Source organism: Bactrocera neohumeralis, chromosome 5 (genome assembly GCF_024586455.1).
Source record: "Bactrocera neohumeralis isolate Rockhampton chromosome 5, APGP_CSIRO_Bneo_wtdbg2-racon-allhic-juicebox.fasta_v2, whole genome shotgun sequence".
Lineage (NCBI taxonomy): Eukaryota > Metazoa > Arthropoda > Insecta > Diptera > Tephritidae > Bactrocera > Bactrocera neohumeralis.
Genome location: NC_065922.1, coordinates 70,897,160 through 70,921,485, shown reverse-complemented (window position 1 = coordinate 70,921,485; position 24,326 = coordinate 70,897,160). Strand labels below are relative to the sequence as shown.

The 24,326-nt window shown below is 35.8% G+C and overlaps 5 protein-coding genes and 1 long non-coding RNA gene across 6 annotated transcripts in view; 3 read left to right on the top strand and 3 right to left on the bottom strand.

Annotated features, from left to right (window-relative positions):
* Positions 1-24,326, bottom strand: part of LOC126758785 (uncharacterized) — a 154,701-nt gene that overhangs the window by 25,928 nt on the left and 104,447 nt on the right. The window contains exon 3 of the long non-coding RNA XR_007666882.1: positions 22,582-22,601. This is a non-coding gene — a long non-coding RNA (uncharacterized LOC126758785). The remainder of the gene's footprint in view (positions 1-22,581; positions 22,602-24,326) is intronic.
* Positions 723-3,478, bottom strand: LOC126758776 (skin secretory protein xP2-like). The gene is made up of 2 exons (XM_050473158.1): positions 2,438-3,478; positions 723-2,385 (listed from the first exon to the last, which is right to left on the bottom strand). Exons 1-2 carry the CDS (start codon positions 3,231-3,233, stop codon positions 1,607-1,609), a joined length of 1,575 nt encoding a protein of 524 aa, XP_050329115.1. The 5' UTR covers positions 3,234-3,478; the 3' UTR covers positions 723-1,606.
* LOC126758775 (T-complex protein 1 subunit zeta) lies at positions 3,650-6,424 on the top strand. The gene is made up of 2 exons (XM_050473157.1): positions 3,650-3,925; positions 4,746-6,424. Exons 1-2 carry the CDS (start codon positions 3,789-3,791, stop codon positions 6,202-6,204), a joined length of 1,596 nt encoding a protein of 531 aa, XP_050329114.1. The 5' UTR covers positions 3,650-3,788; the 3' UTR covers positions 6,205-6,424.
* Positions 6,555-7,893, top strand: LOC126758780 (uncharacterized). Its single transcript, XM_050473162.1, has 2 exons — positions 6,555-6,708; positions 6,772-7,893. Exons 1-2 carry the CDS (start codon positions 6,626-6,628, stop codon positions 7,646-7,648), a joined length of 960 nt encoding a protein of 319 aa, XP_050329119.1. The 5' UTR covers positions 6,555-6,625; the 3' UTR covers positions 7,649-7,893.
* On the bottom strand, positions 8,354-11,769 carry LOC126758774 (ATP-binding cassette sub-family F member 2). Its single transcript, XM_050473156.1, has 4 exons — positions 11,613-11,769; positions 9,918-10,650; positions 8,802-9,844; positions 8,354-8,723 (listed from the first exon to the last, which is right to left on the bottom strand). The coding sequence occupies exons 2-4, from the start codon at positions 10,582-10,584 to the stop codon at positions 8,601-8,603; spliced, it is 1,833 nt and encodes a 610-aa protein (XP_050329113.1). The 5' UTR covers positions 10,585-10,650; positions 11,613-11,769; the 3' UTR covers positions 8,354-8,600.
* Positions 12,781-24,326, top strand: part of LOC126758771 (ras-associated and pleckstrin homology domains-containing protein 1) — a 39,536-nt gene continuing 27,990 nt past the window's right edge. Inside the window, exon 1 of the mRNA XM_050473150.1 lies at positions 12,781-14,412. Coding sequence (XP_050329107.1) covers positions 14,362-14,412 — 51 coding nt within the window. The 5' untranslated portion in view covers positions 12,781-14,361. The remainder of the gene's footprint in view (positions 14,413-24,326) is intronic.

Sequence of the window (24,326 nt, the reverse complement as noted above, 5' to 3'; positions counted from 1 at the left end):
CTTGTTTTAAAAACAAAAATTTAGACGTATGAGTAATTTTATTTTTAAAAATACACTTTGACAAGCAGTCAAATGTTAATATTTAACAAACAAATATGTATTTAAGCTATGCATATTTACATGTTTGTGTTTTTTTTATTTGCATATTCTACATTTTGTTTACTAACAAAAATATCAATATAAGCATTGTTGTTGCTCTAATAAATGTATAGGCAAAGTGTGATATTGAGTAAAGTAGCATTGTTAGCTAACTAGACACGGCTAATGGCACCTGGGTGGAATATTTAAAAGAAATACAAACTTAACCTTGCGCATTTGGGAAATTAATTAAATATTCTGGGTGGTGTCTAGCATTTTTATTGACCATTGCAATAAAACTTGCATAGTTAATATATGGTTTTTATGGAAAATGGTTGAAAATAAATTGTAAGTAAGCATGAAAAAATAATATGTGAATATTTCTAATTTATTATTGCTTTGTCGTGTTTTAATAATTTTTAACTTTAATGAAAGGCTGGAATACACTCACTATTGAAATTAGTAGAATTGATGAACTCGTAGTATAATTAGCAAGACTGCACAAATTGTTTTTAATTCAAATTTTCCACGTAATAGTTACAAAGAAATTAAGCATACACATATTTACATACCTGTTTTACTGCTAAGAGAGATGTTTGCCTTTTTTATTTATTACAACCATTACTCAACGTAAGTCAAACAAGTTTTTGCGGTTAGTGTGGGGTGCTTGAAAGCTAATTTTATTGCATTAAGTATTTTTAATTTGTTAGGTGCACAATACAATTAGCAAATATCTATGAATATATACATACATATATTTACTACTGGTTTATTGAAATGTGACTATTGGAATTACGTTTTTAACACGGATTTACATTTACTTTAAACACTTTTTTATGGCTTATGAAGACAAGAGATATTTACTGATTTAACTGCATTTATAAGAAGACATTTGTTATAAAATATTTTGAGCTGCAAATGTTATTTACTTGTTGTTGTCTGCATTAAAAATTCCCTAATTTAAATTACAAAGGCGCGAGATTCGAGTTGGAATATCTGTTTAAAATGGAGAATCATATGTTACAAAGAGACGCGCAAAACCGCAGTTATTATTCGACGTATATTTAAAGATCACAAAAGTTAGACGTGTAATTTCACAGGTTAATGACTTACAAACCAATATTTGTATGTTTGTTTTGATCGGCCAATTTGTTCTTTAGTACATGTGATGGATATGTGAAAACCATACTTTTTAACATTTAAAGCATGTATTGCTTATAATACTTTACGACATATATTTGAGAAATTTTAATAATTCTTAATAAAAAAAAACGTGTTATATTTAAAAACGAAGCATTGTAAAATATGCTGAGATTCTTCCGATTCGAAGCATTATGCAAAGGTAAGAAAATTTTAGTTACAAAAAGAGGTATACGAATTCCATAACATTTGTTTCGATTTGTTGTTGCATCAATTTACTAAGCTTGTCGCCCTTTAGGCATATCGATTTTTTCCTACTATTTTTAACTCACTACTTTACTGTCTTTTCGTTTTGTCTGCTTTTTTTGCCTTCTATGGTTTCACATACTTAATGCAGTCCAAAAAAAGCAACAAATAATGGCAATAGCACAGTTGTCATAGAATTGCAGGCGGCGTAATTGAGCCATGCCCCAGCACCGCTTGTTTTTACCGAAGCATTGTCCGGCAACAAGGGTGCTTGGGTTGGATTTGCTTGCAATTGCTGTGAAGCTGCGGTTACTGGGCTCATTGGTGCCAACGGTACACTTCCTTCGCTAGCTGGTGGCATAACCGGCGCGGTACCATTCATTTCAGCGCCAGTTACAGGTGCTGGTGGTGGCGGCGGGGGTGCTGGGTAGCAAGCAATTTTTTCTACTTCAATCATCTTGCTACTATCTGCTGGATCGGTATCATTAACGCGTACAGGTACACAAATTATGCCGCCTGGTGGGGGTTGCTCGGGGGCTGGTTGTGGAGCGGCGGCGGCAGCAGCACTTTCTGCAGGTGCAGCACCTGGCGCTGGTGTTGGTTGCGCTCCGTTATTATCACCTATGGGGGCAAGCGGTACGTTTGGTATTGCCGGATCAGCTGGTCCAGCGGCAGGTGCTGGCGCAGGCATGGGTTGTGTGGCGTTTTCGCCAACGACACCAGTTGTGATGACGGTAGCACCGGCAGCATTTGTCGTAGTTACTGAACCTGGTGGACCGTTATTAATAATGATGATTTTGTCATCAGCGCTACCTGGTTGTCCAGCGGGTGCAGCTGGTGCTGATTCCACACGGGTATGAGTTGGTGTAAGCACGTGACCAAGAATTGCGCCTCCAATTGCACCAGCAGCCAAACCAGAACCTAATATTCAACTATTTAGAATTGATATTTTTTTCAGTATTGAGTACCTTACCAAATCCTAATCCTGACGATGTTTGTTGCGGTGGTGATGAGTAAAGCACAGCACCTGGAGGAAGTGCAGCACCAGGAGCTACGTAAGTAGCACCAGCTGGTACACCAGCCGAGGGATATTGACTGCCTCCAGCCGGATAGTAACCGCCATTTACTGGCATATGTCCAGGCGCTGAATATGGGTTTCCTCCTGCGGGGTATGAACCAGGTGAATGGTATGTTGCGCCAGCAGGTAGTGCACCAGGCGAGTGGTATGTTGCGCCAGCAGGCAGTGCTCCAGGCGAGTGGTACGTTGCGCCGGCGGGCACAGATCCGGGTGAATAGTACGTTGCGCCAGCTGGAACTGAGCCAGGCGAATGATATGTTGCGCCTGCAGGAATCGAGCCAGGAGAATTATAAGTGGCACCAGGATAAGAGCTCTGCACACCCTGTGTATTAGTGGCTGTTATTGGAGTGTGTACATTGGTTCCTGAAGCCGGGGATCCTTGTGATTTCGGCACATTCCATCCTATAGGTTGAGTATTGGTTGCACCACTTCCCGCAGCCGACGCTGGGCGATTTGGTGCCGAATTGTATCCTGAATAGCTCAACTTGGCAAGATCTGAGTGTGAGTTACCGGCACTGCTTTGTGTCGGATAGCTCTTGGTCACATGTCCACTACTAGGGGTACGTCCACTATTAGATTTGCGATTGCTGCTCAAAACGCGCTTTGCTTCACTACACCCTAAATTTTGGGTAAGCAATAAAATTGCAAATATAGCGACCGATGCGCAATTCACTTTCACCTCCCTCGCCATTTTTGCACTACGGTGGTTTTCCGCGTTAAAACAGGTTGCTTTCAAGCAAGTTAAATTGCTTGCGTGTCTCTGTTTCTTTGTACCGTCAGTCACTTCACAACTAAACAAATTAATTATACTTGCTAATGGCAAAATACACAGAGTTATTTCCAGAATACGTTTCCTATTGTACAACTGAAAGATTTCTGTTTAATATTGAATCGTTTGGTTTCGTTTGAACTGAATCACTGAATTCGACGAACATCAGCTGAGAGGCTCTACCGTCGGCTATTGCAAAATTATGGGAACGTGACTCAACGTTGCATTTCAGGGTCAATGCTGCCAATGTGGCGCTGAAATGCCTCAACTTAGCGAATTACCGCATCGTGAACTGACAGCTGTCATTGCAACACTGAACACACTGCTTTGGTTGCACATCTGCTAGTTGGTTTCCCTGTTAAAGATTCCGATAATTTTGTTGCTTTGCCGTACCCAACGTGTGTCAGAAATATTTGATTTTATTGAAGATTTAATTGATATAATTAAATAAAAGTTATTTAAAATCTTATATTAAACATGGCTTCGATAAGTTTATTGAACCCAAAGGCTGAATTTGCACGTGCTGCTCAAGCTTTGGCCATTAATATCTCGGCTGCAAAAGGCTTACAAGATGTGATGCGTACTAACTTGGGTCCGAAGGGAACAATGAAAATGTAAGTAAAAAAGCATTTTTTCAATTTATTATTCTTTTTTAATGCATATATTGCATTTCCGTGTTAATTTTGCTTTGAAAAATGTAATTTTATATTCATATGGTCTCAGAGAGGCCGCCGCCTCAGTACGAATATTTGAGGTTATGTACCCAAACGATTCGTCATCAGACGGCTGACTATTATTTTTTGGAAGAGATATTAAATGAAAATAAACGCATGTAGGCTGTAAAATGAAATATTCTAGAATTTGTTATAAGAAGTTTGCGCTAGTAAAAACTTGTTTTAATATTTTTGGGTTATTAAAACTTAGTAAAATTACTCATGTACCTAAACCGATAGAAGATTAATTGAAAATGCTGCACACTGTGTTATGTTCACATTATTTATTAATTTAGCTTTTTTCTTATAGATTTCGTATATAATTAAAGCACATGTAGCCTGCAAATTCGAGTATTTCCATCGAATTTGTTATAAAGCTTGTGCCAAAGAAAAATATGTTATCCTTTTCATCACCTGTATAGTTTATCACATATCTATATATTTTACGAAAAGCAGTAACGACAATATGCTTTAACACTTATGTTTTTCTAGAATGCAGGTTTTTAAGTTAATAAAAAGCGCATTTAGCCTGCGGATTTGAGTAATTGCTTCAAATTTGTTATAAAGCATGCGCAAGAAAAATGTTTTTATAATTTTTAAACTGCGGTAGTGCTTACAAATGGAATTTACCGCATAAAAGTTATAGAACAAAATAATGACATGGCAGAACATGGATTTTAAAATCATATACCTTATTAAAAAGAAAATTTTGATTTTTTAGGTTGGTATCTGGTGCCGGCGACATCAAAATCACCAAGGACGGCAATGTGCTGCTGCATGAAATGCAAATTCAACATCCAACAGCTTCCATGATAGCACGTGCCAGTACAGCTCAGGATGATTCTACTGGTGACGGCACTACATCAACTGTCTTGCTTATTGGCGAGCTTCTGAAGCAAGCAGATATTTTCCTTACCGAAGGCCTTCATCCACGCATTGTAACAGAAGGATTTGAAAAAGCACGTACCAAAGCTTTAGAAGTGCTGGACGCAGTTAAAATTCCTATTGAAATCAATAAGAAGAATTTAATCGGTATTGCCAACACTAGCTTGCGCACCAAAGTGCACCCAGCGCTTGCTGATGTGCTAACTGAAGTGTGTGTAGATGCTATATTAGCTATACGTAAGGATGATAAACCGGTCGATTTGCATATGGTTGAGCTGATGGAAATGCAGCATAAGACTGCCACCGACACAAGTCTTATTCGCGGTATTGTCATGGACCACGGCACTCGTCATCCTGATATGCCAAAACGTTTGGAGAATGCGTATGTGCTCACTTGCAACGTTTCTTTGGAATATGAAAAGTCTGAAGTCAACTCAGGATTCTTCTATAAAACTGCCGAAGAGCGTGAGAAGTTTGTTCGTGCTGAACGTGAGTTTATCGATCAGCGCGTACAGAAAATCATTGCATTAAAACGCAAACTTTGTGACGGCACTGAGAAAACTCTTGTTGTTATCAATCAGAAAGGTATTGATCCTATGTCGTTGGACGCTTTGGCTAAAGAAGGTATTATGGCGCTACGTCGTGCCAAGCGCAGGAATATGGAACGTTTGGCTTTGGCCTGCGGTGGTACTGCCATGAACTCCTTTGATGATTTGGAAGAGTCACATTTAGGATACGCTGGTGTGGTTTACGAACACGTACTAGGCGAGAATAAATACACTTTTGTTGAGGAGTGCAAAAACCCACAATCGGTTACAATTTTGATCAAGGGTCCCAATAAGCATACTATTGTGCAGATTAAAGATGCCATTCGTGATGGTTTGCGTGCCATTAACAATGCGCTTGTGGATAAGTGCGTTATACCAGGAGCTGGTGCCTTCGAAGTGCGCGTATATAACGAACTGAATAAATACAAGGACACCGTTAAGGGAAAGGTTCGCTTGGGAATACAAGCATTCGCCGAGGCTTTATTAGTCATTCCTAAGAATCTAGCTATTAATAGCGGTTACGATGCCCAAGATACTATTGTTAAGCTGACAGAGGAAGATCGTCTTAATCCGGAACCCATTGGATTGGATTTGTCGACAGGTGAACCAATGAAACCTGTGGATATGCATGTGTATGATAACTACTTGGTGAAGAAGCAAATATTGAACTCCTGCTCGGTGATTGCTAGCAACTTACTGCTAGTGGATGAAGTTATGCGTGCTGGCATGACAAGTTTGAAGGGTTAGTCAAATTTGACTGCAGTCTACAAAACAATGTCTCAATGAACAATACCCGCATTCGCTACTACCTTAATTTTTCATTAATTGTATTATTTGTTTTTATTAACAATTGCAAATAGCTGACGTCAACGAACTAAATGATTTATAATTTTACTTCAGCTATTAATACCACTTAAATACTTTTGTATTAAATGAATAAAATGCATTTTTCTGGACGCTTATAAAATCCTGCATATTTAATTATGGGTGCTATTGGATTGGGTAGAAGTGGGACAGATGGTTAAATTGGCTAGTTTTTACATAGGCTGTGTTTCATAAGTATACCACGACTTATTACGGAAGGTTGAACAACAATTAAACACACTGTGTCAGCTGTTGGTATTGACAGTTGTATAGCAACAACAGTTGCGCTTTATAAACAATTAAAATGGATAATTATCCACAAAAACTAATCGATCAGTATTTAAAGGTTTCAAATAAACTTAAAAAATTTGACAGAATTGTATTCAAGTAAGTTTGGCACAACCAGTTATTACATGTATTACAAAATCATTTTAATGCTCTCTAATTCAGGCGCTTTGCACCTAATGTCACCGAGGTGTTAGATGAATTTGCACGGCTAGCGACACGCTTTGAGGAAGCTGGCATTTATCAATATGCTGCTATGTGTCATTTAGGCGTGGCCAAGTGTGAGCTTTCCTCTGGCAATGTGGTTAATGAATGTCAAGCTTACTTAAAAGCCGCACGCGCATTCATGCGCGCTAACAATACAAATGCCGCACTACAATTGCGTTCGAGTGGCGGTGAATGCACGGAGGGCGCACTACGTTGTTACTGCCAAGCTTTGGAACGTTGTCCTGATGACACTGTCTTAAAAGCGGCTATAATACGCGAAATGTCGCCACTGCAACCACACTACGATGGTTGTAGTAGTTTCGCTTCACCTGCTCATCGTATTTTTGAATTGGAGTTAGCTGCACACGCATCTCTAGAACAAAAAGACTTTCTCAGCGCTCTACAGCAACTTGATGATATAGTGGATAACATTTGTGAACGTAAACAATACGAATTGTATACGGATCTACTGCGACGCGTGGAAATATTACGTCTATTATTACTTATTGCATTGAATCTACCACCAGCGCGACAGTCGCCTTCACACATTAAATTAATCGAATATTATGAACGTTTGGCTGACCTCGATGATGAAAATACAACAAACACAGGCTCGCCATTGGCGACTGCTAGTGGTAGCCACTATAGCACTGGTACTTATGTACCGCTGCAAATGAAATGGGAATTAGCAGAAATAGTGCTGGCTTGGAAAGAGTGCCGTATGTCAGATTTTAAAATTATGCTGGAGCAATTTTTGGTTAATTTTAATGCGCTCAATGAGGCACATAAGCATGTAGTACGGTACATATGTGAAAGAATAGCGCAGAAATATTGAATATCATTATCCATCATGGAAAGTAACTTAATTTAAGAATTACTTATGAAAACACTTATACTGCATGTGCACTTAATTAAATAATAAAAATAATTTAAAGCAAATATTCTTTATGGTTAGTTGTTAGCGTAGAAATTTTAACAGCAGTCAACGCAGCATTGACAACACTTAAGAAATTTCAACAGCCCGTTAGCTAATAATTTTGTATAATTGCAATAAAACTCGTTTATTGTTGTTTTAATGAATGTCTGCAAATTTTATTTCAATCGGTGTGGTAATGTATTATTGAAGCTATTGGCGTACTTCATTTGCCGATCAAATACATTTTTAATAACTTCTTTTTTTCTTTGAAATATAAAAAATTCACCTTCTAATATATAACCTATAGGTGTGTGTTCACATTAAAGTATATTTCAATTCAATTTCTAAAGACCTAAACGTGTTCGCTGTTTGCTTTCAAAAAATTTAATGAAACGTTAATTCAATAAATATGTATGTAAAATGTATTAAGTTGTGGCAAAGTAAAGCACAAACTTTTCACACTGTAATTCTTCTAAATCGAAATTTTGGATATTCCGTAAGCGCCGTTACCATCAGCTTTGTAGTTATTGTTTGGTTTATAGTACATTCACAATATTATTTGTAGCATAGCATATGTAGTAGATATTTAGTGCATAATAAATTACTTAAACAATCAATCACAAATGTCGTTTTGTTACGCGAAAATTTATTAAGTTTTTCTATTACTTAGTTAAACATGTTTATACCATTATGCCGCTTTTTTCAATTGTAATTATTTTTGTTGTACACACATAGGGGTTCTTTCGCCGTTTAGCTACATTATTTAATATATTTTTTGTAATTTTTTAAATAAACAAATTCGCTTGGCCTACTATTTAAAATTGTTGTAAGTTTATATTTGCTTTTGTGTGAATACGTATGTATGCATGCTTTATTTCTTCTTTCGCTCGTTTTCATTAGTAATTTTATTTTTCAAATGATCCTTGTAGTCCAAAATATTGCCCTTCCATTTCGTGACAGTTTCATTCTCACACACCCAAATTTCTTCAGCAACCTGAGTATAGCGTTATATTGCAGTTGATTAGAGATTTTCTTCAGCAGTTTATTAACACACAATTTTGTTATTACTCACCTGATTGATCAGTCTGAAATCGTGACTAACCAACACCATGCCGCCGTCGAAATCATTGATGGCATCAGCCAACGCATCGATGGTTTCCATATCCAAGTGATTGGTAGGTTCATCAAGCAGCAGCAGATGTGGTACCTGCCAGGCTAACCAGGCAAACACAACACGGCAACGCTGACCATCGGATAGCTGACGGATCGGACAGACTTGCTGACGACCGGTTAAACCGTAACGGCCAATGATCTTACGCATCTCTTCTTTTTCCTTTACATCTGGGAATTCACGCATCATATACTCAAGCGGACTGGCATCCAAATCAAGCAGTTCATGCAAATGCTGATGATAACGGGCAATACGTAAATGAGAATTTTTGCGTATCATGCCGGAAGTGGGTACTAAGTCACCATACAAGAGTTTGAGCAGTGTGGATTTGCCTGCACCGTTGGGTCCTACCAAAGCCAATCGGGTGTCCAAGTCAATGCCGAACTCCAAATTTTTGTAGATCCACGGCGTGGTTTCGTTGTAACGGAAACTGACATTCTGTACCATAATCACTGGCGGTGGCACAGTGCCGCAAGAGGGGAAATAGAAATTCAGCACTTTGTCATCGGTCACTTTTTCGGTTAAACCTTGGGCCACCATCTTGGCCAGCGTCTTCTCCTTGGATTGTGCCTGACGCGCCAACTTGGCAGAACCGTGACCAAAACGCGCTATGTAGTTCTTCATGTGTGCGATTTGATCCTGCTCCCAGTTGTATTGTTTCATCTGGTTCTCTAGCAGTTCCATGCGTGTGCGCACGAATGCCTCATAATTACCAGTGTAGTATTTTAGGCGCTTCTTGGTCATGTGTATGATGTTTGTGCAGACACCGTTGAGAAAATCTTGCGAATGCGAAATGAGCACAAGAATACGCTTATACTCTTTCAATTCCTCCTCAAGCCACACACAAGCATCCAAATCCAAGTGATTGGTCGGTTCGTCCAGCAGCAACAGATGCGGTTTGACGAAGAGCGCACGAGCCAGCGCGATGCGCATACGCCAACCACCTTTAGTGGAAATCAAGTGTTAATTATTGAAGCCAAAAGCGATGGGTGTATTATTTTTTGTGCTTGTACTTACCAGAGAAATCCTTGGCTTGTTTCTGTTGCATTTCCTTGTCGAAGCCGAGACCGTGCAAAATGCGCGCCGCCTTTGCTTCAGCCTGATCGGCCGACATGTCGTCTAGCCGTTCATAGATATCAATCAATTGTTCCTGAGCATCATCTTCGTCGCTCATTGCGAGCTCTTCGGCGAGCTTTTCCAACTTGATACGTTCCTCATCCACTTCCATAACACACTGTAGTGCAGTTTTGGTGGACGCTGGTATTTCGCGTGTCAAATGGAAAATATCAATATGTTCTGGTATAGGTACCTCACGGTTGCCCAACACTGCCAACAAGGACGATTTGCCGCAGCCATTTAAGCCAATAACACCATAGCGACGTCCACAATTCAACTCGAGCATAGTGTCCTGCAACAGCTCGGAACCGAAGAAAGTGATGGAAAAATTGGCTATTTTCACATCACGTGAACGTGGATGTACGGCCAATGAGCCTGTGCAAGAGCGCGCTTCGGCACTGATGCGTGCCTCCTCCTCCAGCTTGGCACACAGTTTCTCCTCCTCGGTCAATTCACGCTCCGGTGTGCCGTTTTGTGTTGGTTTCTTAGACGATGATATTTGCTGGATTTTCTTATTGCGTGCGTCCTTTTTACGCTGCGCATCGCGTTTCTTAGCATCAGAAGGCATTTTTGTTTAAACTTTCTTAAAACTTTTTTGACGTTTACAAATATTTACGCAGACACAAATATTTTACTTTTAAAATATAGTAAAAGAAAAGGTTGATTTTCGTTAATAAATTTGGACAGTAATTTTGACAAATTTAGCGAACGCTCACTAAATTTGTGTACGCACAGCTAACAGCTTTAAGAAGTAAAGAAAACTTAATGGTAAATATATGTACATATAAATACGACAAAGAGCTTCCACGTTTACTATTTGCTAACAAAACCATGCCTTTCCTAAACTTTTCCCCCCGACAACGTTAACAAAACATTAAACGAAGTATGTAACTATATCCGAACGCTTGAAGCAGACAAGATTAAAGGCTTAACCCTTCTTAAAAGCGACACATTTGGTGTCGTTGTTAAAACGTTTAGCCATGTTTCCCCTACTTGAAAGTTAATAAACCAAACGTTGGATTTAAACAGTTGGCTGATGCACCAATATTCATACATTTATAGTAGCCGGAGCCACAACAACCATATTGCCGTATGACAACAACAAGGTTATCTAAAACGCACATGTGCGCAAACAATTAGTACCATGTAGAAAGGCGGCGATAAATAAGTAGGTAAAACGTAGCAAGCGAGAATGCAGAAACAAAGACGAACTGGCGGTGGATACATACGATGATAAATACATTTGGTTGAGTTATAATGGAAAATTACAGCAACTAAAATGTGCAACATCCACACAAGTTTTCAGCACTTTGTTCAAAATACTTCCAACATATTTTTTTTAATTTTCATCAATTTCTTTCAGCAAAACAAGATATGCGTAGTAATTGTTCATGCCGCCCGTGAAAATTCAATAATGTCGACGTCGCATTGAGAAAAGTTAAGAAAAGACGTTGGTGGTGTGCAGGAACACAGCAGCGCCAGCGCATAGCAATAGTCCACACATTTTTTCTTTACAACTTATTTCATAATTAATTCGCACGAATTCCAAAGCTGATAGCTAACTGTGCTGAAAAACGTGTTCACTTGTATACCTACCAAAACTCTGTTTTGTCAGCTCCTTTTTAGTTTACTATTATTAGAAAGGTGCTAATGTCGCCTAAATGTTGTGAATTTATGCTCAAATTCCGTTTATGGTTTAAATTTTCACGTGTTGAAAAAATGCCCCCGACAACAGCGAAATCACGACCGAGCAGAATTAGCGACCGAGAACGAAAAAACTTTAATTCTAAAGACACTGTAAAACATATGTACGCAGCTGGTGGCAGTGCAGCCAAGTCGATGCCGCCATTCACAGAGTACGTTCAGAGTTGAATAATACACAGGGTGCACAAAGGATTTGCAAATGGGTAAGGTTATTTAAGCAATTGTAAATACTTAAAGAAGAGTGATGGCTAGTCAAATCATTATATATATTTTATATATGTACATATATAATTAAATCAGCTTATGCAAGTATATACATATGATTAACTAATAGTAATATAAATACTATTACTTGTAGTATATATGTATATTTATGATATAATGAAAGCCTGTCAAAGTAACTGTGTGGAATTTTCTATAGAAATATGTTAGTAATTTTGTCTAATGATATTTTGTAATTTTATGACATTGGACAATAACTATTTTGCTATAATTTATGAATGGGAAAGCGAATTTAATTGTGTATTCAAAATTTGTATATAATTACAATGAGTGCTCTCCGAAATATATAGCTCGGCAATGTTGTCCCATTAAAAAAATGCCTCCATTTTAGTATTTCCTGCTATATTTCTCAATTAGAATAAAATAAATATACATAACTCTATTTAATTTGGCGATTTACAATATACATTAAGAACAAACCAGCCATTCAGTTCAATGACATTGCATTGCCAAAAGAAGATAATACAGCGAACTTGAGGCGCTACTGTTCGCACTCACAATTAAACAGAACCTGCCTACGACCATGGATACGCGTAAATAAGCTGAAAAGGAAAGCAAGCAGCGACAAGTTGCCGTAAATGGAAGTTTCCGGCATAGACTGGTGTCATCAGCAGTAGCAGACGGCGTAAATAAATATGCGCCAATGAAACACAGCTGCTTTGTAATTATGAAGCAACTAAACACAGCTAAGTAGTCAAGCTTGTTTGGCCACTGTTGCTGTCAACGGATATTACTCCACTTCCATCTACCATTTTACCATTTTCTGGTTATTCAGTACTTGTGCAGCGCTTGTGGGGGCGGCGGTTTTGCTCGGACAGCTCGTTTAACTCCAAACTACGGTTCGTTCTTACACAGACATCAACGCGTTCGGCTGAATCATAAATTTTTCAGTGAAAATTTTCATTTACAATTTCTTTGACAAAATTAACAAACTCCAATTGGACTTTTTAAACAAAATTCTTGTGTGCAATAGAAAGTGAACGAAATTCGGAAAAGTCGCAGCGAAGAGGTGTGAAAAATAGTACAGAGTTTTATAGCAGTCTGTGGCACGGCTGTAAAAAAAACGAACGTAGGAAAAGGAAGGAAATAAAGTGTGAAGTGTAAAGAGCAGATAGTAGTAGTGGGTGGTAAAAGTGCAGTGTGGCATGCGGGACGCAAATGCTACACAGTGAAGTGGAAGTGCGTAAACGATAAAGGCTACGACGGCGAAGACAACGGCAACGACAACGGCGAATGAATTGAATTGGAGCTGAGTGGGTGTACAAAAACGAGGAAGCAGTGCAATACATAGTAAGCAGACAAAGTTGAACGGGGGCATTTTGGAGTCGAAAGGAATACATTGTGGACGAATGGAGCAGAAATTACTGTGAGAGTGAGTGTGTGGGAGGGCGAATTACAGGCAAATCGACAATTTAATAAAGCGGAAGAAGAGAAGAAGAATGCATTTATGAATATACGGCGAATACGTGTGTTAAAAGGCAAAAGGAAAATTATATTGAGAACTGGAGTAGAAGCAACAAAAAAAGCACAAGCGCACACATACAAATAGACGATGAACTACACCCAAAAAAGTGCTGCCAACGGCAACAGCGACGCATAAATGTGAAAAAAATAACATTAAAGTGCAGACGAAAAACAGGAATATTACAAAAATTAAATACGCTACTGCACTTTTAAGCACTGAAAGTGTGTGCCAGTGTGCGAGAGTTTGATGTTACAGCCTAAGGCATATTTATGTGTATATGTATGCGCTTGTGTGGGCATTGGCGTAGGAAATTAGTAATTGCACAAACGAAACGGAACCGAAACGCACATATGCTTAACCGTCGCACACACGCGCACATACATAGTGCTGCATAGGTGTTTTAGGCATATAGCGGCCAAGCGTTCGTTAAGTGGCTGTGCAAGTTATACCTGTGCCACCCACACAAATGCGGCGCTGTGCAGCAATCTTCTGCCGGATACGCGAAAGCCAGCTTCCAATTGCAAGCGCTTGATGCGCTGTAATTGTGTGTAGTGCATGTAAAATAATTCGATTATCAAACGTACAAACATACACACATATTTATATATGAATATTTGAGTTGCATTAATTTGTGCGCGTTGCAGTATTTGTTCGGTAGAAACTGTGTGGCATTTTATGCATTTTTGTGTGAACATTTTGAAATGTAAATTTACATATATACATGTATACAGTGGCGTTATTTTGTTTAAGAAAAATATAAGATTTCGTGTATTGTACGTGCCATAATTTTTGTACAAACCCCACCAGCGCGACCCACTCGACAGTTTTACTGCCGCAACAACAACACTCGCACACTACTTATCGGTGGTTTTTGGTATTTTGTTTTGTTGGAATATGGATTGCAGTCTTGCAGAACAAAATTCCGTGAATTCTTTGGACGAAACTGTAAGTATATTATATACAGTGTATAAGCATATTTTGCTTAAGAATGCGTATTATTAAAAGATGTTGATTGTTGGATACATACAAACTGACATAAATGTGCATTTTTGTATGTAGTTAAGTATGTGTATATTGCTATACAGAGACCCCGTGAAAAAATAATACAAATTAATAGGTAATAAACACAGAACATAATTTTTTGGAAGATTTTGTGTGTAAAAATGTAAGAAATATATTTTTATAAATTACTGTTTTATAAAATAATTTTTGCAAGCGTGGCGTATATTTAGAAGATTTTGTACGTAAAAATATTTATATTTCTTTAAATGAATTAATTTTTTTTAATTAATTGTAGAAAATGAAGGTAATACATTTTTAACTCTTATTTTGTAAACAGTGAACTGTAATAGATTCTTTAATTTATCGGAAGCCCCGTGGGCATTAGTGTAGGATTGAGTAAAATGAGTTTTTTACTTTAATAGAGTAAACAGTAAAAAATATAATAATATTAAAAACATTTATGAAAAAAAGCGTATGGAAAGATTTTTTACTTTTATTTAAAAGACAGTCAAAGTCGCAAAAAAATAATAATAAAATATTTTTGAAAAATTGTTTAAAAAAAATTGTATATACAAATTTTATTTAAATTAATTCTTCAATTTTGCCAATTGGCTTTTAAATTGCATTTACAGGGTGACTCCACTTTTACAATATAGCAAATTTATAAAGAAAAATTATGAGAATATTTATGCTTATGTACATATGTACATGTGTGGAAAAAATATAAAAAGCCTTGAGGAATCACAAAAAAAAATCAAAAATAATATTTTAAAAAATTAGCTGGATGGCTTTCAAATTAGAATATTAGGGCGATTACGCATTTTATTGAAATTAATTTTTAAATTTTGCGAATTGTCTTTCAGTGTAGAACATTAGGGCGTTTCTTCTCTTAAATTAGGATTTGAAATCCAATTAGAAAAAATTAAAAAATAATTCCAATAATAATGTGCGTTTATTTAAATATTTTTTATATGAAAAAATGCACATGGATGCGGTATCCACATCACGTTTGCGATAGCAGATTCCAGCAGACATTGTGCAAATATGTTTTTTCTGCATTTTCTTGTGTTTTAAATAGCGATAAGAATAAACAAATATATTTAAATTTACATAATAATTTATTTTAAGCAGCTTATTGAGTGCATGACTCAAAAAGTATGCAAACATAATCATAAAAGTGGTTGTATGTACAAAAATATATGCGGAGTTAATGGACTTTGCACAATTTTGTAAATATTTGCAGAAATTCGTAAGAATTTGTGTACACATGTATGTATGTATATTGGTATTTCCTCTCACAGTGAGTGGCTGAAGTGTGTGTGCTTTATTTATGGTTTTGCCGGAAGAGGTAAATAAATGGGCAACAATTGTTTACATTTTCCGAAATCTTTTCTATTTTTAATAAAATTTCATGAAACAAAATTTCTATTTTTAAGAAAATTTATTTTAGCTAACGGTTCTAATTCATATCGGGCACAAATTGCCGGCTGATGCTTAGATTTATGATGAGTTCGGTCTATGAATTCTGAAAAGCATGGCACAAATTTGGGACTTATTTTTTCTTCTGCATTTAATTCTCTCGTTTAAAGCTCAGCTGATGGTCGGCAATATTATATAGATTCTGAAGAGCCCGCTAAAAAAATTAGACACAATTTTTCTTCTGAAAATAATTTCTCTCATCTAATTCTCAGCCGATGGTCGGATTTAGTCTTGTCGGTCTTCCCGGTTTTAGTTGAGTACTGAACTGCTAAAGCGATAGAGAGAATTTTTCTTTACTTTCTTATAGTATTTTTTTCTTGGAGAGCAACTCATTTTTATCCTATGCTCAGCTGAGCTTTCGTATGAGCATATTTATGGTGAGTTTTGGTGGGGGGTTTTACTTATATTTTCGAGGAAACTAATTTCTATTTAGTGATGATCAGATTCATGACGGGGTTTCTCATTTTTCCCCAAAGAAAACTATTTTTTTTTGTAATTTTCAGCTGATGATCAGATAAATGATGAGTATTGGCAGTATTTTACATTTTTCTTTAAGAAAAATTAGTTTTTATTTAATAATACTCATATTTATCAAGTTTTTCTCCCATTTTTCTTCGAGAGAACCAAATTTTTATCTAATGCTCGGCCGTTTATGATAGTTTTGTTTATTTATAACGGATTTCTCACATTTTTTCTACGAGAGAAACAATTTTTTTTAGTGATTTGTGGCGGTTTTATTTAATTCTTTTTCGAGAGCAACAAACTTTTATTCAATGCTCAGCTGGTTATTAAATTTCTGATGACTGTTAGCGATTTTCTCACATTTTTTTTCGAGAGAATCTAATTTTTATTGAATGATGTTAAGATTTCTAAGCGTTTTCTCACATTTTTCTTCGAGGGAGAGAATTTTTATTTAATAATGCTTAGATTTTTAAGGGTTTTCTCGCTTTTTTCTTCGAGCGATACTAATTTTTATCTAATGAATAACTGATGGCCTATTGAATATTATATTTTTATATTTTTTCGTTTATATCATGCATTCTAGCAGTGCTATTTGGATAAATTACTCATTTATTATTTTTCTTTGAAAAAAGAATTCATGCTGGCAATCGCTTCAGCGCTCGTTAAGTGTTTTATTGTCTGACTCAACAACTTTTCCAACACGCTCACGCATATATCTGTATGTACATATGTATGTTTGCATGCATTTTCCAGCAACAATTTTCTTTCTTATATTTTACAGTTAATAAATCTGCTGATCTCACAATTTCATTACCTTTTCGTAAACGTGTTTTCACCTTCACACACTTAATTTATCCACACTGAGAACGAAGAAAAAAATCGTGTTGCACACAAAGTACAAAGTCGCCAATTGCACACTAAGGCAACAACAATTCTTACAGTTATTGCTTTTGGAAATCATTTACCATATATGTATGCCTGGTATTTGGCCAACATATGGTTGCCACTGCAATGAGTTGGCGTCCTATTGTGCATTTCAAGGATACGCCTGCATGTGTGCGTGCACCTACGACAATAAAGTAATACCTGAGGCAGACTGCACAAATAGACATACAAACGTACATACATTCATATATTCCCAAAAAAATAAAATAAATGTCTATAAATTTGTTACACCATCAGGGGGTTGAAAATTGTGGCTTGAGCATGCATTCACACTCGTCACTCGCGTGTGACTTTCTCTTCTTCAGAAAATTCCTTTTTGCCACGAAAATGTGTTGAAAACTTGTTAGAATTTTTCACGTCTAATATTTTTAAGGTAAACATGCATTTAGTTGCCACGGTCAACCAGTTGGAGCAAACTTTTATATGTGCTGCCTTGTGTGCGGTATGAGTAAACAATGAGTCAGTTGTTGAGAAATGTAAACAGAAAGTCGGGAATCAAACATTTCTAATGCATAAAGCTTCTACAAAGCGAATAAAGTGAGTTTTTTCCAGTGCTTTGGAGATAAAATATTTTTCTTATTACTGTATGATTTGTGCTTGAAGTATGCATATAATTTATAATGGAAATATTTTGCACAAAAAAAAGATAATAATAAAGAAAGCTCGTGGTATCAAGTACGAAATGTAGAATTTTTTCTAGAAAATTCTTTTTAGATTATTTTTTCGAGTGATTTTAAGTTACTCTCTCCTAGAAAGTCACACATATTTCTATTTTTATTTTTTTTTATTAACAACGGTTTGTTGTGCCTTATGGTTCGGAGGAATCATCGGTTAATATTTCTTCAAAAAATAGTATACCGGTGAAACGTAAGCGTTAATGGCGGTTATCGCGTCATGATAACCGACTATTTGATGCCTGAAATGGAAACTCGTGATCTCGGTGACACTTGGTTTCAACAACATGGCGCCAATTCCCGCTTATCGCATCAATCAAAGGATTTATTGAGGGAACATTTCTGTGGGCAGATAATTCCACGTTATCGCCCGGTCGATTGGCCACCATAATCGTGTGAAATCACACTATTAGACTTTTTCCTGTGGGGATACGTAAAGTTCAAAGCCTATGCGGACAATATCGCTTCGATTCAGGCCTTGGAGCAAAACATTACGCTTGTTATTCGCCAGTTACCAGTCGAGATTCTCGAACGAGTCATCGACAATTGAAATCAACAGATAGACCATGATGATCTTTTGAAAATAAATGCCAAAGAATGTTCTTTCGAATGATAATAAGCATTTCTCATTAAATTAGAAGTTTCTGTGTTTTTTCTTTTAAAAAGTTGGGAACCTCGAAATAGATCACCCTTTATAATTTGTATTAATACAAATTTTTGCTATATTTTGTTGCTTCATCAAGTAACATGAATTGTTTAAGAATTGTTTATATAAACAATTATTTAATTTATATAAAACAAAATTCTTGCTGCTTTTTGGCATTAAAAATTCCATAATTATAACGCGAATTTAAAAAAAATTGGCAAAAAAAATTATAAAATTATTTATTTAAGAATACTTTTTTATAAAAATATTAATATAAAAAATTATTTCTTTTTTAATTTCAAAATTATGCAAGAGGAATTTTTAAAGCAGTGTTTAATATAAAAAATAAAATAACTTAAATCAAAAAAATTGAGTTATTTTTTGGCACAAAAATTTCATAATTATAAACGGAATTAAAAAAATGGCGTAAAAAAATAATGCAATATAATTTTTTAAGAATCATTTTTTATAAAAATAATAATATTAAAAAATGAATTATTTTTATTTAAAATTTTTGTAAGAGGAATTTTTAAAGAAGTTTTGAATAAAAAAATAAAATAATTTAAATACAAAAAATTGTTATGTTTTGCTATTAAATATTCTTATTTATGTAATAGACATTTTTACGAATTTTCATAGGTAAAAAATAATAATTTAATAAAAAAAAACAAATTTTGCCTTTGCCATAAATTAGAAATTCTTAATTATGTAAATTGAATTTTTAAGAATTTTTCTTTTATAATTATGCATGTTCGTTTGTATATAATTTAACATTTTTTAAATCAGTTTCATGCAATTTGCTGCGTTTTATAGATCTCTACGCTTTTATAGACATACATATTTATCTATGTATGTATGTATGTACGTACATACATACATATGTATATAATATAGTGTATATATGTACATATGTATGTATGTATGCTTGAAAATTTCTGCTTCAAAATGTAAACAAAGAAAATATATTACCAACAAATTACTCACGCACCCAATCAATCTTGAATAACTCATTTAAATTTTAGTTCTTTTATTTAAATTATTAATCAGCTGTCAAACGCGCAAATCAAATTCTTTTTTTGAAATTCATTCACACACACATATGCAATCCTTTGTTTGCATTTCTCATATTTGAACTATATATGCATACTACACATACTATGTACATATGTATGAATTTACATATGGTTATATGTATGTATGTATATAGAAATGTAAGTATGTATATTTTTATATGTGTTTGTACGTGTGTACGTGCTGGCAGCACTCTTATTTCACTTATTTTCACCTAAATGTTTCTACCTTTTGTTTTCATACGCTTGTAGTCGAGTTTTCTCTATTTCTTGTTGGAGTCCCTATTTCCAGTTGCCCATACTGGCATACACACATACTCGCACATTCATTTCCTTCCTTTTCTAATTCTGCTGACATTATTTCAACGGGCACAACACACAGCGCTCATGTTGTTGCTATTATTTTTATGTTGCTTGCAAACGTCATATTTACTGTCATCGCTGTGGTTGTTGTTGCCGTTGACGTTTTTGTTGCATTATTGAAAAGCTTCGGCCCGGCCCGACGCGGCTTAGATGGCTAGATAAATAAATAGTAGTGTGTTCATTGAATATGCAGCATTGGTCGCTGCCGTGACATCAAAGTTAAGTAAATATCTGTGTGTGTGTGTGTGTGTGTACACGTTGGAAATGCATGCAGTAAAAAGAAAAACATATTGCTTTTGAGCAATGAGGTATATGGGACGTGCGCACCTATCCATCCAACAAGCCATCCATCTGCTATAAGGTATCCATAAATATGTATGTATGTGTATATAACTAGATATTAATATATATATATATATGGGTTTTTGTAGAAAAGTGCACTTTGGATTTGCCTGTTGGTTGTTCGATTGGTTATTGCTGCGGCGGCGTCAGCGGGGTAAGCAGCGCCATGTGGTGTATGGCATTGTGTTTGTTGTAGGAAACGTGAGCGCTGCCATATGTTTTGAGGCCACACGGGCGATTTGCTGGATTTTGTATCGTTTATTTGCACATACAAATAGATTTAAGTGAGTGAGACAGAGAGAATAAAAATCTCTTAACTGCATCAGCTCCAGAGATTTGGAGATTACGGAAATGTCGTCAAGTTACATTTTTTTGGAGAGCGTTTGGCAGAAAGATATATAGGTTAGTGACGTCATATGCTATATTTATAAGAGAAAAAAGCAGTATTACTTTTCAAAAGCTGTAATCGACTGCAGATTTGAATAATTTATTCTAATTGCCTGTTCGATTTGCCGCTCGCTTAGTTAAGCGAGCAGTAAAACTATCTATTATGTAATTGGTATCGGTTGTAAAGCCTTTTATATGCCTTAAAGAAGTCTTACTTAGCGAGACAAAAAAGGAGAGACGCCAAAATGCGTGAGTACGAAGAGCTTGACAAGCTGGCAAACATGGCCAGTTCTAATAGCAATAGCTGAAGAACAACAAAGCGGCGGGTGCCGATGGATTGCCGGCCGAGCTATTCATATACGGCGGCGAAGAACTGATAAGGAGCATGCCTCAGCTTATTTATAGAATATGGTCGGACGAAAGCATCCCCGACGATTGGAAATTAAGTGTACTCTGTCCAATTCACAAAAATGGAGACCCCACAATCTGCACCAACAACCGTGAGATAAGCCTGGTCAAAATCTCATATAAGGTTCTATCGAGCGTACTGTGTGAAATATCAAAGCCCACCGCCAACAAACCGATTTGACCTTATCAGTGTGACTTTAGGCCTGGAAATTCAATAACTGTCCAGATATTCACCATGCGCCAAATCTTGGAAAAGACTCGTGAAAAGAGGATCGACACCCACCACCGCTTCGTCGATTTCAATGCTGCTTTTGACAGCATAAAAAGGAGCTGCCTTTATGCCGCTATGTCTGAATTTGGTAACCCAGCAAAACTAATTAGGCAGTGTAAACTCACATTAATACCAAACGAGATATCAGACAATATCTATCTGTCATCTAACAAACAGTCGTCGCACTCACGACTTGGCTCATACGTCACTGTTGACAGTCATATCTTTGGAGTCGAAGCAGGTATATTAAATTTGTCACGAAATTTGTGGCACCCAGAAGGAAACATCTGAGACCCTAAAAATTATATAAGTATATATATTTGTAAATGTCTGTGCATATGCGAAGATACTTTTTATGCAATCGTAAAGTTCGATTCTACAGCACCTTGATTTTTCGTGGTAATGCCAAAGCATTAATGTAAAATAAAGTGTTAAACTATTTATCATGAGTCTTAAAATGTCCTAGATGACAGTACTGAATGTTAGGCTTGTGGTTGTGGTGGAATCTCAAAATGAGTATAAGATAAACCCTGGTTTTCAAAGCATTTAATATACGGTAAATCACTGCGGTATAACGGAAGCTCAAGCATGTTGATCAACATATTAATAAAATCTGAGTCATTTTACAGCAGATCTGGATAAAACCAGCATATTGGCAGTTTGATTAAATTACAAAGAAGCACGACGCTGTAAAGGGCTTGCATAATCAAAGATCCCATGACGTTTACTCTCATTATTATAAAATCATAAAATATACCGCAACTAGTTTTCGAGAAAGCTAAGCTGGTGATGGTTCTTGGAATCATTGAAATATATGTATATTGAAACCAGTTAAGTTTCATCTATTATACGGAAGGGAGGAGCGAATATGATACAGAAGTTGCTTAGGAAACGTTTTCAGCTTAATTAGTTTCCTAGTAATATAAAAGAAGAAGAATAAAAAAAAAGAAAAGACGTCTGTATGCGTCATTCTGATATTAAGCTTATTATAAAAAACATTTTTCTTTCCGAAGTTTATAAAAAAAAAATTATACAATAAAAAATAAAGTTTTGAGAGGCACTTACCAAGAATATGCAGCGATTTGCTGTAAACAAAAGAAGAAGTTTGCATTAGTTTAGATAAAAATGCGTTATTATTTAATTGTAATATCAAATTTAATGATAATAATGTAAAAATTTTAGTTGCATTAGTTTAATTAGGCAATTTTTTAAACATAAATATAAATAAATTTCAAGAAAAGTTTAATGAAGTAATGTAAAGAAAAAAATTACATTTATTTTGGTAAACAAATTTTAAAATATTTTAGAAATATTAATTGTAAAATAAATAATGAAAATAATGTAAGATACTGGTGGTCAGTCATTTGTTTAAATAACAAATAATTTAATTATTTACAATAATTCAGCACCAACACCACAATCTTAAACAAAATAGGCGCTAAGGTAGAGGAAAGGTTAAAACACATTCACGTACATTGAGTTGTACAAACATATGTACGTTAACAATAAAAGTGCTGCCAAGTCAAAATAATTGTGTCAACACACCTCAAAGTCTGCACAGCCGTTGATTTAGGCTGTAAACACACGTTGTTTCAACGCACGATAAGCTACGAGTGGTGACTATGACTTTGAAATTGACTTACGTGCACACGAGTTGTGATATTGTATCGTCGAAAATAAAAGCACGGCGCAATATTTACCTTGCTATTTTATTTGGCTACATGAATTGCCAGTTATTTTTTTTTTATTTTCTAGCCACATAAGCTGCTAGCTTTTCTATTTTTTCTCTCTTATTTCAACTTTGCTTTTGTGTACTGCGTTGTGCTCAGTCACGTCGAAGCATTTAGCCACTGCTGCTGCTTTTTCACTCACTGACTTTACCTTTTGTTTATTTCCACAATTTTGTTGTTGTACGTTGATGTTTGCGACAGCCGCTACTTCGTGTGATTTGCTGTGTCACTCGGTTGCCACATACAAATGACTTCGTCAGCGCCATTTAGTTTGCTATGTCACTTTACTTGTTGTTACTGTAGTGCGCTGCTGACATTCGCTGCGTGCTGCGTTGTTCTGTCGCCGCCAGCTTTGCGACTTGCTTTTGTTGCTGCTGCGGTGGAGCATTTCTGCTGACTAGCGGAGCTCACGCCGTTTAGTGCACGAACGAGCATAAATAAACGCAAAACAAACGAGCTAGTGAACGGACGTCGGCATAACGATTGCACGCGAGCGCAACAACGAACGATCAAGCAGTTAAAAAGCAAAAACGCATGCAAGCAACAAAGTAATATATAAACGAAGCGACGAAGTGTGAGCGACGGGAGTGCAGCAGTTTTTATTGCATTTTTACTAAAAATTATTTTTTTTATATTTGCTGTTTTTTGAAGACATGTGGTGTTTAAGTCTTTAAAACTTAATAAAATGAAATGCAATAATTTATTTATGCGCTACACTTAGCGTAGGAACAAAGAAACGACATAAATTGCTGGACAATAATAAAGAGGAAAATTAAGTGGCAACGAAGTTTTATTACAAGTGTGCCTACAAGAGTACATACATAATTACATATATGTATAAAATATATAGAAAAACAAACGAGTAACGTTTTTTTTTTGCAAAAACAAAATAACAAAAAAGCGAAAATAAAAACCAAAAATAATAAAAAAAGCATAAAGCAAACCACAAGAGCAATAATAAAAGTGCCTTAACTTTTGTGCATGTGCATTTATGCTGATTAATAATATATTTTTTACAACAACAAAAAAGTGTTTTTCAATTTAATTGCTTTTTGCATAAAATTATATGTGGTTTTACAA

What these genes read in the sequence shown, in the direction of transcription:
- LOC126758776 (XM_050473158.1), bottom strand. Translation starts at nt 3,233, where the DNA reads ATGGCGAGGGAGGTGAAAGTGAATTGCGCATCGGTCGCTATATTTGCA. An exon ending in ATCGTCAGGATTAGGATTTG is followed by an intron (nt 2,386 to 2,437) that starts GTAAGGTACTCA and finishes GTTGAATATTAG; the next exon opens with GTTCTGGTTTGGCTGCTGGT.
- LOC126758775 (XM_050473157.1), top strand. Translation starts at nt 3,789, where the DNA reads ATGGCTTCGATAAGTTTATTGAACCCAAAGGCTGAATTTGCACGTGCT. An exon ending in CCGAAGGGAACAATGAAAAT is followed by an intron (nt 3,926 to 4,745) that starts GTAAGTAAAAAA and finishes TTGATTTTTTAG; the next exon opens with GTTGGTATCTGGTGCCGGCG.
- LOC126758780 (XM_050473162.1), top strand. Translation starts at nt 6,626, where the DNA reads ATGGATAATTATCCACAAAAACTAATCGATCAGTATTTAAAGGTTTCA. An exon ending in TTTGACAGAATTGTATTCAA is followed by an intron (nt 6,709 to 6,771) that starts GTAAGTTTGGCA and finishes TCTCTAATTCAG; the next exon opens with GCGCTTTGCACCTAATGTCA.
- LOC126758774 (XM_050473156.1), bottom strand. Translation starts at nt 10,584, where the DNA reads ATGCCTTCTGATGCTAAGAAACGCGATGCGCAGCGTAAAAAGGACGCA. An exon ending in ACAAGCCAAGGATTTCTCTG is followed by an intron (nt 9,845 to 9,917) that starts GTAAGTACAAGC and finishes TTTCCACTAAAG; the next exon opens with GTGGTTGGCGTATGCGCATC. An exon ending in ATTTCAGACTGATCAATCAG is followed by an intron (nt 8,724 to 8,801) that starts GTGAGTAATAAC and finishes CGCTATACTCAG; the next exon opens with GTTGCTGAAGAAATTTGGGT.